Raw genomic sequence first — 16,172 nt, 5'->3', positions numbered from 1 at the left:
GAACGGAGCCTCCAGGAGCAGGAGCAACACCCCCCGCTCCTAGAGGCTCATTTCTTAATAACGGTAGCATGTAGTGAGATGGGACTAATATAGTTATGTTCAGCTGACATTAGCACATATCCAATGTCAGCCAGGTTGATGCCCATGTTCCTAATCCTACTGACAGAAGCCCTTTAATAAATATGGAAAAAATGGAAAGCAACATTATGCTACAGAAATGTGCCACATTTTGGTACATTTTACGTCAATTAACATTAATATGTGTCAGGCACTGATGCTGCTGTGACCGTGTACATGTAAATTCGTACAACCATGAGTGGTGGCTGTTAGAGTAGTAAGGGAGGGCGGGAAGCTTCTAGCTCATCCAGCAGCTTCTGGAATGAGATGTAGGTGGAACAAATGTTTAGGTGTCCACTTACCTTTGTGTAGTGAATAATATATGCATTGCAAAGAGATGTTGATTGACCTATGGTAGATAATAGGCCTTGTTCACACAGTGGAGTTTTGGTGCAGTGTTTGCTACTGGTTGTGACCAGAGAAAATGCATGTTTGAATAAATGCTCAGATCATATACACCTCAGGTGCAGAACAGATGTAAGACCTGATACGTGCATATACTGGTGATTGTGTCATTGAATTACCTTGACATCTGGAGATGTTTCCTGCGTAAGACAATCAGAGTAACCAGTAAGAGCCCAATCAGCAGTATGCTAAGAATGGCCAACAGTGATATCACCACAACATTGGGGTTCACCTCAGCAACTAGGAGATAGAACAGAGATTATTTTCTACAATTCCTCCATACACATTGTCTGAACATCCAGGCTTCAGGCCATGAAGGTCCCAACTGATCACACTAGGCTACTGTCTTCAAGGTGTGTGTATGTTTTATTATATACAGTATGCCCACACTGCTCATAGACATCACTCTATAGGATCTGAAGGTCACTTGGCACTGGACAAACAGTTAATTTGTCTAGGGTCCTTGTGATTTTGCTAGTCATTTCAGAACAGGGTATAATTATGAAGAATTAGGAGACAATAGACTGGATAAGCCACCCCAGCCTCATACTACTCAAGGAGCTTAAAGTGAAAAGTTGCTTATAATTCCACAGTAAAAGACCCCAACCCTAGGTTCCAGTCTTCCACACTCTAGGATGTGATGTGATATGCAGTCTGTCTGTGCCTCCCGCTTGTCACAACTGTGCATGGAAAATAAGGAAGCACTACTACTCTCCTAGTGTCTTTTCTTCGCATTGTAGAATGTAATGTAATCTGCTGCTGATCTATGTTGCTATTTAGATGCAGTAAAGGGTGAGGAAAATGTGTAAAAACCATACATTTCCAGTCACGCACTATAGTTGATAGTTAAATTTAACATTACAGCTACCTGCAGCCACCACTGGGGGGAGCTTAGAAGCATACTTTGTACAGTATACACTGAGCTACATAATAACACAATATGTAGTGAGCTGCCTCTAGTGGTGGCTGCAGGCGGCATTTATGTAATTATGTTTACGCTGGAGATTTGGACCTGAGCTCTGTGCACTATAAAGATTATTATTCACTTAAACAGTGCTAAAAGCTGGACCTATATGACAATGATAAAAGGCAAAAGTTACGCTTGGATTTATCATATACTGTATGCCCGATGCCAGGCCTCATGTAAGCACAATTCTTGTGATTATAGAAAGCCAGTGCTGAGAACAATTAAACTGGTGGCTGAATTCTGCAGGTTGTAATGTCCATTCATTGTCTATAAGATGGGGGGAGATCACATGGGAGAGTCACCATTCAAACTTAACTACAGTAACTACAACAACTTTGGACAAATACGAAGTAAATGATGCTGGGATTCATATCTGAACACTTACCCAATGTAGAGACAACAATGTAGGTGGGAATGCTGTGAGTGTGGTGGCTGACTGTGCTGATGCTGCAGTTGTAAGACGTCCCCGGATGGAGATTGGCTATGGTTACCACATGTGAGAAGACATTCACCGGATCCTTAGAACATAAAAATCAGAGTTGGCCATCTATATATATATAAAGAAGGATGTATATATTTATGTATGTATGTATGTTCCGCGATCAATCAAAACCATTGATTTCCACGAAACTTGGTATACACATCCCTTGCTACCTGGAAAGAAAACTTGTGGGGGCCACAGCTCTCTAGCACGTACCGTTCCTGAGATATTCCAAAAAAATTCAAATATGGCACATGACATGACCTACATTAGCCAATAGAAGCCTGCAGGTCTTTCTCTTCATATCCCAACTGCCATACACACAGTCACATCTCCCTTATCAGCCAACAGAAGCTTGCAGGTCCTTAGTCTCCACATACACACAGTTTTACACCAGGTTTTTTATAACAACCCAGCCATTTTTCTTCACTACTGCAGGTCAGCTTTAAAGGGGCAGGGCGCTGTGGATGACACTGTTAAGGGAGCGGAGTGACAGTTCAGGGGGCAGGTAGAGTGGCCATTCAGGCCAGCCTCAAACCCCCGCCCCCAGGACCCACTAAGCCATTCCCCCAATCCGTTAGGCCACGCCCCCCCCCCTACTCCACAGCCGACAGGGATTGAAACAATGAAGGTAAAAATCAACTTCAGTCAGCTTCAGGGGTGGAAGGGACTAGGGTTGTTGCGATACCAAATTTTTTTTTTGATTTCGATAAAAAAGTATTGCGATACTGGATACCATTCGATACCACCTGAAAAAAATTAAAAACACAAAAAAAGCCACGTGCATTCCGCATTTAAAAAAGTCGAATCGCGCAGTTTTTATTTATTTATTTTTTCTGTTCCGGTGTTCACCGCATAGGAGATTTTAAAAAATATTTTAATAGTTTGGACTTTTTGGACGTGGCGATATGTGATATGTTTATTTATTGTTTATATATAAAATTGGGAAAGGGGGTGATTTATACTTAATATTTTGGTGTTTTTTTAAACTTTTTATTTAGTAACAATTTCCCCCCTTAGGGGCTAGAACCTGGGATCTTTTAATCCCTTGTTCTATTCACTCTGATAAAGCTCTATTAGGGTGAATAGGACTTCACACTTTCCCTGCTGCCATGTGCTTTGTGCACACGGCAGCAGGGATGCTAGCGTTGTTGTCACCACCAGTTCTGTGAGAAGGTCTGGCAGATGTTCTTCTCTACCTCTTGTATGACGTTCTTTGTTTTGGTTTCACTTTGTCATCTCCTTTCCTTCTGCCAGGTGTCACTTATTTAGACTAATCGTCTTCCTTTATATTCCCTCCCATACTGCCTCACTTTGTGGTTTATACTACTTCCTGGATGAAGTGTTCACTGCTGGAGGCTGCTGCTGCTGTTTGCTCAAGATAAGTCTTTTCCTTTATTGTGTTTCCTTGCTGGCTTGATTCTAGGTGACCCTGACTCCGTCCGTATTAAGTGCAGGGAGCCGGTGGTCGTGTCCCCTCACTATTATAGGGTTTTCAGGTGTCACACAGTCTTAGGTACGTGGGCATGCAATAGTCTACCATTGAGATCCTTGCATGTGCATAGCAGTCAGGGAGAGCTCTTAGGGTTTTATAGGGTCACCTATATGCTCCTTAGTTTGGAATCAAGCCAGTCGGTCGTTTATTTATAAGTTCCAGCTATCTGCAACTTCATCCGTGACATTATAAACCACCATAACCGTCTTAAGCATGGATCCGGTTTCAGCCTTGATTGACCGCATGCAAGGTCTTTCGCTGGAGGTAGCAGATCTCCGTAAAACTGTGTCTCAGTTTCAGGTGACCGGTTCTGCTGGCATTCATGGAGTTTGTTCCGAGCCTAAGATCTCGCTTCCGGATACGTTCTCCGGGGGTAGTGAGAATTTTGTTCGTTTAGAGAGGCTTGCAAACTCCATTTTCGCCTACTTCCCCATTCCTCTTGTGATGATGAGCAGAGGGTCGGGATCATCATCTCGCTGCTCAGGGATAACGCTCAGTCTTGGGCCTTTTCGCTGCCGGTGGGGGCACGGCCCCTCCGATCGGTGGATGAATATTTTGTAGCCCTGGGGCAGATATATGATAACCTGGATCGTATTGCTCTAGCTGAATCTAAACTGCGTCTTTTATGCCAGGGTAAACAGTCCGCAGAGATATATTGTTCTGAATTTCGGAGATGGGCAGCTGATACTGGTTGGAATGATGCTGCACTCCGAAGTAAATTTTGCCATGGTCTTTCGGAAAGATTAAAAGATGCATTTGCTTTTCATGAGAGACCAGTGTCGTTAGAGTCTGCCATGTCACTAGCTGTTCGTATTGACAGGTGTCTTAGAGAGAGAGAGGAGACTACTCTTTCCTGTCATATTCAGCCCAAGGACAGTGGGGCTGTCTCATTCAGTGTGCAGGGGTCTTAGTCTGTCTCAATCCCCTCTGAGGAGGAGGCCATGCAGCTGGGTTTGCTTGCCTCTGATAGTAGAGGATTCAGCTCTCAGAGGAGGGTTTGTTTCTGTTGTGGGGGTATAAATCATTTGGCTAATGTTTGCCCCCCTAGGAGATTAATGGAGTTTTTCAAAATTTTACACATTTTTTTTGTCTCACTCCCATTTCTTCTTGTTGCATGTTGAAGCTCTACTTAGAACCTTGTTAAGATCCAGCCATGCTAAATATGATTTTTTTCAAGTGGTCTTAAACTTTTGATCAGGACTGTATTTTAAATGATTTTAGATTCTATAGTATCATATACACTGCATGGTTATGAGGTGTGGTAGATTCTACAGTGTAATATACAAAACAGAGTTTGTTTTGTATTTTACAAAAAGCTCTCACTGCTAGGATCAGAGATAACTCCTATCCTGGCAGGCCGACCATTCTGCAGCAATCATGGCATCTATGAGTTTAGACATAGAGAGGGAGCTCCCTCTGTCTTTTGATCATCTACTGTGAACACAATTACAGAGTGCTGAGTAGTTGTAATGGCAACTGTAGCTTGCTGATGGCCCCAGGCCATTCGTGTTCCAGGCCTCTTTTACATCCTGACTCTGGTAAGATGTAAAGGGGTACCTGTAGAAATCCCTATACACTATAATACAGAAGCATTATAGTGTACAGTACAAGCAACAAACAAACGCTGGTTCAAGTCACAGAAAGGGACTCAAAAATTATAAAACAGCTGAATAAAGTTTTTAAAAATATTAAGAAAGCTAAAATATTAACCGTATAAATCTGTTATCTCCATAATCGTATTGACCCACAAAATAAAGTTAAAATGTCGTAAAACATGTCATAAAAATGAAACCCTAAAAACAATGACAACACTGTTGCCTGAAACATGTGGCATTATACTGTAAAATACAACTCATTCCACATAAAACAAGCCATCATATAGCTATGTTGACAGAAGAATAAAAAAGTGCTAGCTTTTGAAATGCAGAGGTGAAAAAAGAAAAGGACTATAGTACTAATGTACTATAAACCAAACTACGTTTTATCCTTAACCCCTTAAGGTCCCTTGCCATACATGTACATCACAGCTGGACGACCAGCGACATACTGTACATGTACAGCACAAGGTCCGGGGGGTGCTGGGAGGGAATCGCGGGGGAATCGGGGCACCATGGCTGCTCTTACCGGCAGGCATTCATGCCAGGTAAGGGCAGTATGGTGCAGCACCGCCCCGCTGCAGCTCCAAGCGCTGTGATTGGCCGGTCAATGAAGACTGGCACATCGCAAAGCCGGAAGCAGTATGGAGCTGTGGGGCGATTAACGGGGAGGCGGGGGGCTGGTCAGGTGGAGGTGACCAGTGGTGAACCGGTCAGCAACTGTCTCCTCCAAGGTGAGGCAGGGCACACCAGTGTTTGGCGTCCCCTGTCAGCGCTGCGATTGGCTGGAACAACACTCCAGCCAATGGCAGCGCTATAGCTGCACAGGAAAGGGCTGAACCTCCCTGTATGCAGCCATTCTAGCTGGTGAAAGCATGCAGAGAAGTTCTGTGCTTTTTTTGTGTGGCTTGTTGGCTTGCTGGGACTTGTGGTGCACCACCACTGTGATTTCAACTTTTCTTGCTGAAAGAAGAGAAGAACAACATCTGGAATTGCTGCACTGATTTTTTTTTTTCATTTGCAGCTGTTCCAGATCCCTAAACCACCCTCCATCCCTGTTAACTTTTAGCCAGTGTTCACTTTTTTAACACTGTAGTGAATTTTTATACTACAGTTTTTGCACGCACGCACAATCTGTGTGTGTGCTGCAGAGCACCGATCAGTAGTGTGCTCATTTACATCTGCACATTTTTGAGGGTTTTTTATTAAATTTTTTTGTGCGAAAAAAGAACTGCAGTTAGTAGTAGTTATATATATATATATATATATATATATATCCATATATATATACAGTATATACTGTATATATAAATTTCAGTTAGTGTCAGTTTAGAATTTTGCATGAACGCACCATCATTGACGGAAGGTATGTGTCACCGAGATTCCTGGCCTCGGTGAGGTAAGATCCGGTAATTTTAAGTGTCAGCGGCAGTTAGTGCTGACTGACACTATTTGTTATTTAGTATGGCTGTAAAGCCGATCCGGGCCGGCTCTTACTGGGAGCCGCCAAAGTGCAGTAAGAGCCGGCCTGGAGCGTGGCTCTTCCCCACGCTCCAGGCCGGGTTTTGGCTGGGATATAAAAACCCAGCCAGCAGTTTCAGTTGTGTGAATTACCTCCCTCTGACAGTGGAGCGCTCTGTGCTGAGGGCTGAAGACCGTGTGTCAGACGAGAAAGTGTATTTTCTGAGGCTGAGCATTCAGCTGGGTGTGAACTGACACCCAGGATACCTGCCCGGTACATACCCCCTGCAGAGCCAGCTCTGTTGGTCTGCTGGCAGTGTCACAAGCCTGGACACATAAGGGCCGAATGTCCGCATCGGGGTGAACCCATGGACATTAACTTTGGTTACCGCCCCTCAATGTATGCCAGGAGGCTGTGTGCATCCGGTAACCCCGAGACAATAGACAATAGTCACCTGTGCCAGGTACAAGTGGGAGATACCCTGGCAGTGGCGCTGCTGGACTCAGGGAGCCTGGTGTCCCTGGTACGAGCTGCCCTGGTGCGGCCCGCCGAGTAGACTGGCCGAAAAGTAGGCGTAGTGTGCATCCATGGAGACATAAAGGACTATCCCACCGCCCTGGTGTCACTATCCATTGTGGCCGGCACGTGGACTCATGAGGTGGCCGTCGCCACAAAGTTGCACTATGTACTAATAATTGGGAGAGACAGCACTATGGCCGGATACGAAAGTTAACGATACCCGGGAGACAGATGTGACCCGGCTCAGGAGGGAGTCTAGAACCCTGGGAGCCTGAGTCCAAAGGGCCAGCAGTAGGGGTGACCGCCATTTTGGTGGAAGATGGGGAGACAACCCCACTAAGTGTGATGGTGGGAGACGTGGAGAACTAGCCGCCGGGTCCAGAGTTGGCAGACCTCAATGTCTCCGGAGATAAATTTGATGCAGCACAGCACCAGGACCCGACTCTATCTTAAGCCTGGGAAAATGTGGTAGTAGTTGAGGGTGACCCACAACAACCGGGGGCCAAGTCTATGTTCCTCCGTTTTGTGGTTCAACAGGAGATGCTGTACCGGGTAAATACATTTTGGGGTGAGCATATTGAACAGCTGGTGGTGCCCAAGGCGTATCGCAAGCTAATGTTGGAGTTAGCCCACCAACATATTCTTGGGGGACACCTGGGCCAGCAGAAAACGCAGGACCGGATTCTACAGCGGTTCTACTGGCCCAGTGTGTTCAGAGAGGTGGAAGAGTATTGCAAGTCTTGCCCAACTTGCCAGATAACCAACCCCCAGCCACATTTCCGTAGTCCCCTGGTCCCTCTCCCGATTATTGAGGTTCCATTCGAGCGGATCGCTATGGATCTCATAGGCCCAGCACTGAAGTCCGCTAGAGGGCACCAACACGTCATCTTAGTTGTCCTCGACTATGCCACTCGGTACACGGAAGCCAGAGCAGGTGTACCATATGAATCTGCTCAAACCCTGGAAAGATAGGGAAACCTGCACGGAAGACAGCCCACTACCAGGGTTCCTAGGGGAAGCGGTTTCGGCCCCTCTGTTCGAAGCAAGGGAAGCGGCTGCCACAGTGAAAATTGCTGACAGTCTCTCCTCTAAACAGGCTCAGGAAGCCAGGGAGTTCATTAGTGGGAACACAGATGTGTTCGAGGACCTCCCTGGACGCACGTCCATAATCTGGCATGAGATTGTCACGCAAAAGTCTGGTTAAAACCATACCGGGTACCCGAGGCTCGGCGACAAGCCAGTGCAGCTAATGCTCCAGTAATCAAGGAATCAAAAAGTGAATGGGCCAGTCCGATAGTCTTAATACCCAAGTCAGACGGAACATTGCGGTTCTGTAACGATTTCCGCAAACTGAATGAGGTGTCCAAGTTTGACGCATATCCCATGCCCCGAGTAGATGAGCTTATTGAGAAGTTAGGCCAACCCCGGTATTTTTCTGTGTTCGACCTCACCAAAGGGTACCCTTGACGGAGGCTGCCAAGGAAAAAACGGCTTTCATCACGCCAGAGGGGCTGTATCAGTACAAGGTATTACCCTTTGGTCTACATGGCGCTCCCGCCACGTTTCAAAGGCTAATGGACATTGTACTTCGTCCACATCGTCGGTATGCTTCGGCGTACCTGGACGATATCGTTGTCCATAGCACCGACTGGGAAAGTCACCTACCTAAAGTACAGGCTGTAGTTGACTCCCTTAGGAAGGCTGGCTTAAATGCTAACCCAAAAAAAGTGCACAATATGCTTTTCCCCACGCTCCAGGCCGGGTTTTGGCAGGGATATAAAAACCCATCCAGCAGTCTCAGCTGTGTGGATTACCTCCCTCTGACAGTGAAGACCGTGTGTCAGGCGAGCAGGCCGCTTAAGGCTACATTCACACTAGCGTTCAGAGAGGATCCGTCTGGTGTCTGCACAGACAGATCCTCTCCTATAATGCAGACATTTGGATCTGTTCAGAACGGATCCGTCTGCATTATAGTTTCGAAAAAATTCTAAGTGTGAAAGTAGTTCAGAGGGGTCTGTCCAGACTTTACATTGAAAGTCAATGGGGACGGATCCGTTTGAAAATTGAGCCATATTGTGTCATCTTCAAACGGATCCGTCCCCATTGACTTACATTGTAAGTCTGGACGGATCCGTTTGCCTCCGCACGGCCAGGCGGACATCCGAACGCTGCAAGCAGCGTTCGGGTGTCCGCTTGCTGAGCGGAGTGGAGGCTGAACGCTGCCAGACTGATGCATTCTGAGCTGATCCGCATCCACTCAGAATGCATTAGGGCAGTACGGATGCGTTTGGGGCCGCTTGTGAGACCCTTCAAACGGAACTCACAAGTGGAGCCCCGAACGCTAGTGTGAAAGTAGCCTTACAGCCTGCAAGTGGACTTTCTGAGGCTGAGCATTCAGCTGGGTGTGAACTGACACCCAGGATACCAGGTGAACGTTATTTAGTTTTTTCTGTGTGTGAACAAGTACCTAGCATGAAAAGGGACTGTTGTGTTATCTTATGCGTGTGAATAAACACTGAAGATTGATTGAAAACCTGGTCCATTGCCTTTACAGGGAGTGCAGAATTATTAGGCAAGTTGTATTTTTGAGGATTAATTTTATTATTGAACAACAACCATGTTCTCAATGAACCCAAAAAACTCATTAATATCAAAGCTGAATATTTTTGGAAGTAGTTTTTAGTTTGTTTTTAGTTTTAGCTATTTTAGGGGGATATCTGTGTGTGCAGGTGACTATTACTGTGCATAATCATTAGGCAACTTAACAAAAAACAAATATATACCCATTTCAATTACTTATTTTTACCAGTGAAACCAATATAACATCTCAACATTCACAAATATACATTTCTGACATTCAAAAACAAAACAAAAACAAATCAGTGACCAATATAGCCACCTTTCTTTGCAAGGACACTCAAAAGCCTGCCATCCATGGATTCTGTCAGTGTTTTGATCTGTTCACCATCAACATTGCGTGCAGCAGCAACCACAGCCTCCCAGACACTGTTCAGAGAGGTGTACTGTTTTCCCTCCTTGTAAATCTCACATTTGATGATGGACCACAGGTTCTCAATGGGGTTCAGATCAGGTGAACAAGGAGGCCATGTCATTAGATTTTCTTCTTTTATACCCTTTCTTGCCAGCCACGCTGTGGAGTACTTGGACGCGTGTGATGGAGCATTGTCCTGCATGAAAATCATGTTTTTCTTGAAGGATGCAGACTTCTTCCTGTACCACTGCTTGAAGAAGGTGTCTTCCAGAAACTGGCAGTAGGACTGGGAGTTGAGCTTGACTCCATCCTCAACCCGAAAAGGCCCCACAAGCTCATCTTTGAAGATACCAGCCCAATCCAGTACTCCACCTCCACCTTGCTGGCATCTGAGTCGGACTGGAGCTCTCTGCCCTTTACCAATCCAGCCACGGGCCCATCCATCTGGCCCATCAAGACTCACTCTCATTTCATCAGTCCATAAAACCTTAGAAAAATCAGTCTTGAGATATTTCTTGGCCCAGTCTTGACGTTTCAGCTTGTGTGTCTTGTTCAGTGGTGGTCGTCTTTCAGCCTTTCTTACATTGGCCATGTCTCTGAGTATTGCACACCTTGTGCTTTTGGGCACTCCAGTGAAGTTGCAGCTCTGAAATATGGCCAAACTGGTGGCAAGTGGCATCTTGGCTGCTTCTCAGTTCATGGGCAGTTATTTTGCGCCTTGGTTTTTCCACACGCTTCTTGCGACCCTGTTGACTATTTTGAATGAAACGCTTGATTGTTCGATGATCACGCTTCAGAAGCTTTGCAATTTTAAGAGTGCTGCATCCCTCTGCAAGATATCTCACTATTTTTGACTTTTCTGAGCCTGTCAATTCCTTCTTTTGACCCATTTTGCCAAAGATAAGGAAGTTGCCTAATAATTATGCACACCTAATATAGGGTGTTGATGTCATTAGACCACACCCCTTCGCATTACAGAGATGCACATCACCTAATATGCTTAATTGGTAGTAGGCTTTCGAGCCTATACAGCTTGGAGTAAGACAACATGCATAAAGAGGATGATGTGGTCAAAATACTCATTTGCCTAATAATTCTGCACGCAGTGTATACTGTGTCCGCTAACCTGCCTACCAGAGTGAATCCCCACTATATATATATATATATATATATATATATTTCAGTTAATGTCAGTTCAGAATTTTATTTTTTACAGAATTTTTTTTCTCTCCTTTTTTTCTTCAAAATTTTATTTAAAATTTATTACAAGCCCCTTCACATGTGAAAACACAACATACACACCTCTCACAATAAATAAAGCTTTACACATTTCCAATAAAATAAAAATGTCCCATTCATCCCAACGGTATACTCTGCTGAAGAGGCATACGCCATGCTTGCCTCCGATACTGAGTCTGCCAGTGAGAGAGAAGAAGATGCTACTTTCCTCTAATGCTCTACCCCCTCAGTGCTCACTACACACCTTAAAAGATTCCTTGAGGGGTGTAGTTTCCAAAATGGGGTCACTTTTTGGGGGTTTCCACTGTAGGGCCACCTCAGGGAGTCTTCATACGCGACATAGCTCCCAATTACCATTCCAGCTAAATCCGCTCTCCAAAAGCCATATGGTGCTCCTTCCTCTCTGAAGCCTGCTGTGCGCCCATACATCTGTTTTTGAGCACATATAGGGTGTTTCTGTAAACTCCAGATGCAGGGTAATAGATTTTGAGTTTTGTTTGGCTGTTAACCCTTGATGTGTTGCAGAAAAAATTTATTAAAATTTAAAATCTGCTAAAAAAAAAGTGACATTTTGAAATTTCATTCCCATTTTCCTTTAATTCTTGTGGGACACCTAAAGGGTTAACAAAGTTTGTAGAATCAGTTTTGAATAGCTTGAGGGGTGTAGTTTCTAAAATGGGGTAATTTATGGGTGGTTTCTAATATGTAAGCCCCACAAAGTGACTTCATAATTGAACTGGTCTTTAAAAAATTGGGTTTTGGAAATTTTCTTTTTTGGAGGTATTATTATCTATTTTAATATTTGGAAATTTACTAATGTTTCCCAATTGTTTGTAAATTTGATTTTTTTTTATAAATAAAAATGAAATATTTTGACTCAAATTTACCACTGTCATGAAGTACAATATGTGATGAGAAAACAAACTCAGAATGACCTGGATAAGTAAAAGTGTTTTAAAGTTATCACCACATAAAGTGACACTGGTCAGATTTGCTAAAAATGGCCGGGTCCTTAAGGTGAAAAAATGGCAGGGTCCTGAAGGGGGTTAAGAGTTTCATGGATACATGGTGGATGCCATAGTGACATATACATTGTACAGTGTATAGTAGATTCTTTAGTGTCATATACATTAAATGATGATACAGTGTATTTTTAGATTCTCTAATTCCATTCAGAATATACAGTGTTTTGTAGGTTATACACTGAAATATACATTGTATTGTGTACAGTAGATTCTATGTCATATATCACATGTCAAAGATTTTGTAGTGTATTGTAAGTTATGTACTGTAATTTACATTTTATGGTGCATTGTAAACTCCATTCTACATTATATATTGTACTGTATATTACATTATATATTATACATGGTATGATGTACTATATAGTACACTCAGTGGCGTACCAAGGGGGGGGGGGCTGGGGGGGGGGGCAGCCCGCCCCGGGTGCCACTCACAAGGGGGGTGCCATGATGGAGTCACCCCTCCATCCACTTAGGGTTGCCACCCGTCCGGGATTGACCCGGACAGTCCGGGTTTGTAATCCTGTGCCCGGGTACAAGCCTTTCTTAGACCCGGGCACAGGATTATTCATTCAAACTGCAGTGTGGTCCGACCGAGACTCCGATCGCATATTTAAGCTGTCACTCCAGGTGATCAGCTGAGCGCAGCGCTCCCGAGCCTCCCCCAGTCCCCCGTCCCCCCTCCTCCCTCCCCCAGTCCCCCCTCCCCCTCCTCCCTCCTCCCTCCTCCAGTCTACACACTACAGTGATGCCAGGCAGCGCTGTGTTCACTCACTGTTTAGTCTCCTCCCCTCGCTCCTCCCCTGCCTGCCTCCTCTGCCTCCCAGTCCCTCCCTCCCTCTCTCTGATAAGGAAGTCAAGTCCACAGGAAGTGATGACATCAGAGAGAGAGGCAGAGGGAGCTCCGTGGGAGAAATCATTCTTCTTCTCCTCTCCAGTCCAGCTCCAGCAGCCTGAGCCTGCCCATGTAGTGCCCAGCCCAGTGCCCACTGTGCCCTGTGCAGCAGTTTTTTCAACCTGACCAAGACAGTCCTGACTCTGAGTCCTGACACCTGTCCTAGTCTGTCACTCACTTCTAAAAAGGTATAAATATAAAACATTTGAATTGTGTAATTGTATGTAACAGTGTGGGCTTCTGTCACCCCACTAAACTTTTTTTTTTTGGCTTCTTATAATCCCTATACTGCGATATATGAATACATAATGTTATTAGTCATTTTTGTTCAGTAGATAATGAATAAAACAGACTTTTATAATATGTAAATTACCTGTCTACCAGCAAATAGGGCGGTTACTTGCTGGTAGCAGCCGCATTCTCCCATCATAATAACGCCCCCTCCGCATGCTGATTGACAGGGCCAGCGAACGCGATCGTCCTCTGGCTGGCCCTGTCTGCTATCAAGATCTCGCGCCTGCGCCGTAACGGTCTTCAGTCGGCGCAGGCGCACTGATAGGAGGACGCTCGCTCGACCGCTTCTTCCTCAATGCGCCTGCGCCGGGTGTAGATGTGACGTCATCGGTGTAGGCGCATTGAGGAAGGAGCGGCCGAGTGAGCATCCTCCTCTCAGTGCGCCTGCGCTGACTGAAGACCGTTACGGCGCAGGCGCGAGATCTTGATAGCAGACAGGGCCAGCCAGAGGACGATCGCTGGCCCTGTCAATCAACATGCGGAGGGGGCGTCATTATGATGGGAGAATGCGGCTGCTACCAGCAAGTAACCGCCCTACTTGCTGGTAGACAGGTAATTTACATATTATAAAAGTCAGTTTTATTCATTATCTACTGAACCAAAATGACTAATAACATTATGTATTCATATATCGCAGTATAGGGATTATAAGAAGCCAAAAAAAAAAGTTTAGTGGGGTGTTTCTGAATCTGTTAATCATCAGAAAAAACGTTATGTTATGTAGCTGACTGACATTAGCGATGTGCTGATGTCAGCAGTACATAACTCCCTGCCTGCCGCTGCCGCCGTTCTCTTAAAATAAAGACTTATAATATGCTAATGAGCCTCTAGGTGCTATGAGGACGTTCCTGCAGCACCTAGAGGCTCCGTCTATTCACCCTTTGGCAGTGGCACGCCCATGTGCAGTTGATTGACGTCCTCCTCTTCGTCCCGTAAATCCCGCGAATACTAAAGGGACGGCGCAGGCGTGGGATCAGGGGAGTAACGATCGCGGTGCGACAGCGACCAGGGGTGGAGACGGGACATGGTTGGAGGCGGGACATGGGCGTGACTGGAGGCGGGGCCTGGAAGGGGGCCCTCCCTCCCTTCTGTTCGGGTTTGGCTTGAAGAAAAGGGGGGGGGGGGGGTGCCAAACAAAGGGTTCGCCCCGGGTGCCAAATGCTCTAGGTACGCCCCTCAGTACACTGTATTGTAAATTGTGTTTTTATCTTTTGTGTTTCCCCTATTTCATCAGAGATTATAAGCTTTTGCAAGCAGGGACCTCACTCCTATTGTTTGAATTGTTGATTAGTGTGTTACTACAGTATGTACTGTCTGATTTACTCTATACATGTGCACTCTGGATTGTAAAGTGCTGAGAAATATTTTGGCACTGTATAAAGATTATTATTGTATACTGTACACGGTATCCTGTATAGTACATATTATTTATTGTTTACAGTATGGTATATTTCTTTATTGTACACTGTACACTGTACTATTTACTACATTATATATTGAACATTTTATTCTTATATCTATTATATAAATGTTTTACATATGTAGTGTATTAATGTCTATGTCCCACATTAGAAGCCCATTAGAAACATAATCAACACTGAATCGTTGAGTGCTGGAACAGATAATTATCACGGCAGGAGGGATTTCTGTGGGAAAAGGGCCACATATTGCACAAACGCAGTAAATGGGACAATATGTCACAGTATCTATGTTTTACCTTCTCATATTCACTCTGCACTGGATCCAAGCGCCAGCAAACTACCTCAAAGTAATCAGATAAGCCTTCCTCTACCCACAAGAGGGTGAATGACGTCTGCGTTTTGTTGACGGCATAAAGAGATTTTGGGGGAGCTGGATCTAAGACAAAGAAGAAAAACATCAATGGTAATATCCTAAAACTATTAATAAAATATTGATAATATTTTAATCACATCATATAACATCAATCACAAAAACAAACCTTCATCATGTGTATTAACCTAAGAGGTGTTCTCATTCCAATATACTCACCTAACTTAACCAGATGAGAAAGAGAACTGTTACTGCTCCTCTCGGTACATGCGGTGACAGTGATATTATAGATGTCTCCAGCTGGAAGACTCATCACTGCTGTCATTGTAGTTCTGGACACCTGAAAACAAAGTATTAATATTGGTCATGAGACTTAAGCAACCTACTTCTACTTCTCCTCCTGGAGATCTTATCACTGGAAATTAGGATTCCATAGCATATGTGTCATTTGTGAGTTTAAAGGACAGCTTAAATAAATCCCAAAAACATTCTTCTTCCCTGGCCAAAAACGTGGTGATAATCAGGAAAGAAGCAGAGCATGCTAAAATGTTTTAATCAAATATTTAAATCTTTCATCTAATAATATGGCCCTGCTGTCAGCTTACACTTTTCTTTATTCGCTTCCTTCCTTCAGCTGTTACTTGCCAGTGCAACATCCTGGAATGGGACAGGTCGAAGGTTTTCTCTCCATATCTCCAGGTGACGTACAAGAGGTGTCTGACATATTCCACATGCACAATTTGTGGCGCTACAGGAGCTGTGGATTAGGAAATGAGGAGTAATAGGAACCCAGACTGTGCTACATGGATCAAATAGACAAGGCACAAAAGGAATGATTCTTATATTAAAACACTTCTAACATTGTGAAATATCCACATACGGTATATAAACTGGAAGC

At 44.5% G+C, this 16,172-nt stretch overlaps 1 protein-coding gene across 4 annotated transcripts in view; it reads right to left on the bottom strand.

The window, feature by feature from the left end:
- PTPRO (protein tyrosine phosphatase receptor type O) overlaps window positions 1-16,172 on the bottom strand; it is a 127,168-nt gene that overhangs the window by 58,723 nt on the left and 52,273 nt on the right. For all 4 annotated transcript variants that reach the window (XM_040435111.1, XM_040435120.1, XM_040435129.1 and 1 more), the window contains 5 exons: window positions 15,880-16,031; window positions 15,494-15,614; window positions 15,201-15,340; window positions 1,875-2,007; window positions 642-762 (listed from right to left, as the gene is read on the bottom strand). In XM_040435111.1, the coding sequence (XP_040291045.1) occupies window positions 642-762; window positions 1,875-2,007; window positions 15,201-15,340; window positions 15,494-15,614; window positions 15,880-16,031 (667 nt within the window). The remainder of the gene's footprint in view (window positions 1-641; window positions 763-1,874; window positions 2,008-15,200; window positions 15,341-15,493; window positions 15,615-15,879; window positions 16,032-16,172) is intronic.

Source organism: Bufo bufo, chromosome 1 (genome assembly GCF_905171765.1).
Source record: "Bufo bufo chromosome 1, aBufBuf1.1, whole genome shotgun sequence".
In the NCBI taxonomy this organism is placed as follows: Eukaryota; Metazoa; Chordata; class Amphibia; order Anura; family Bufonidae; genus Bufo; species Bufo bufo.
This window is presented reverse-complemented; position numbering and strand designations above follow the sequence as displayed.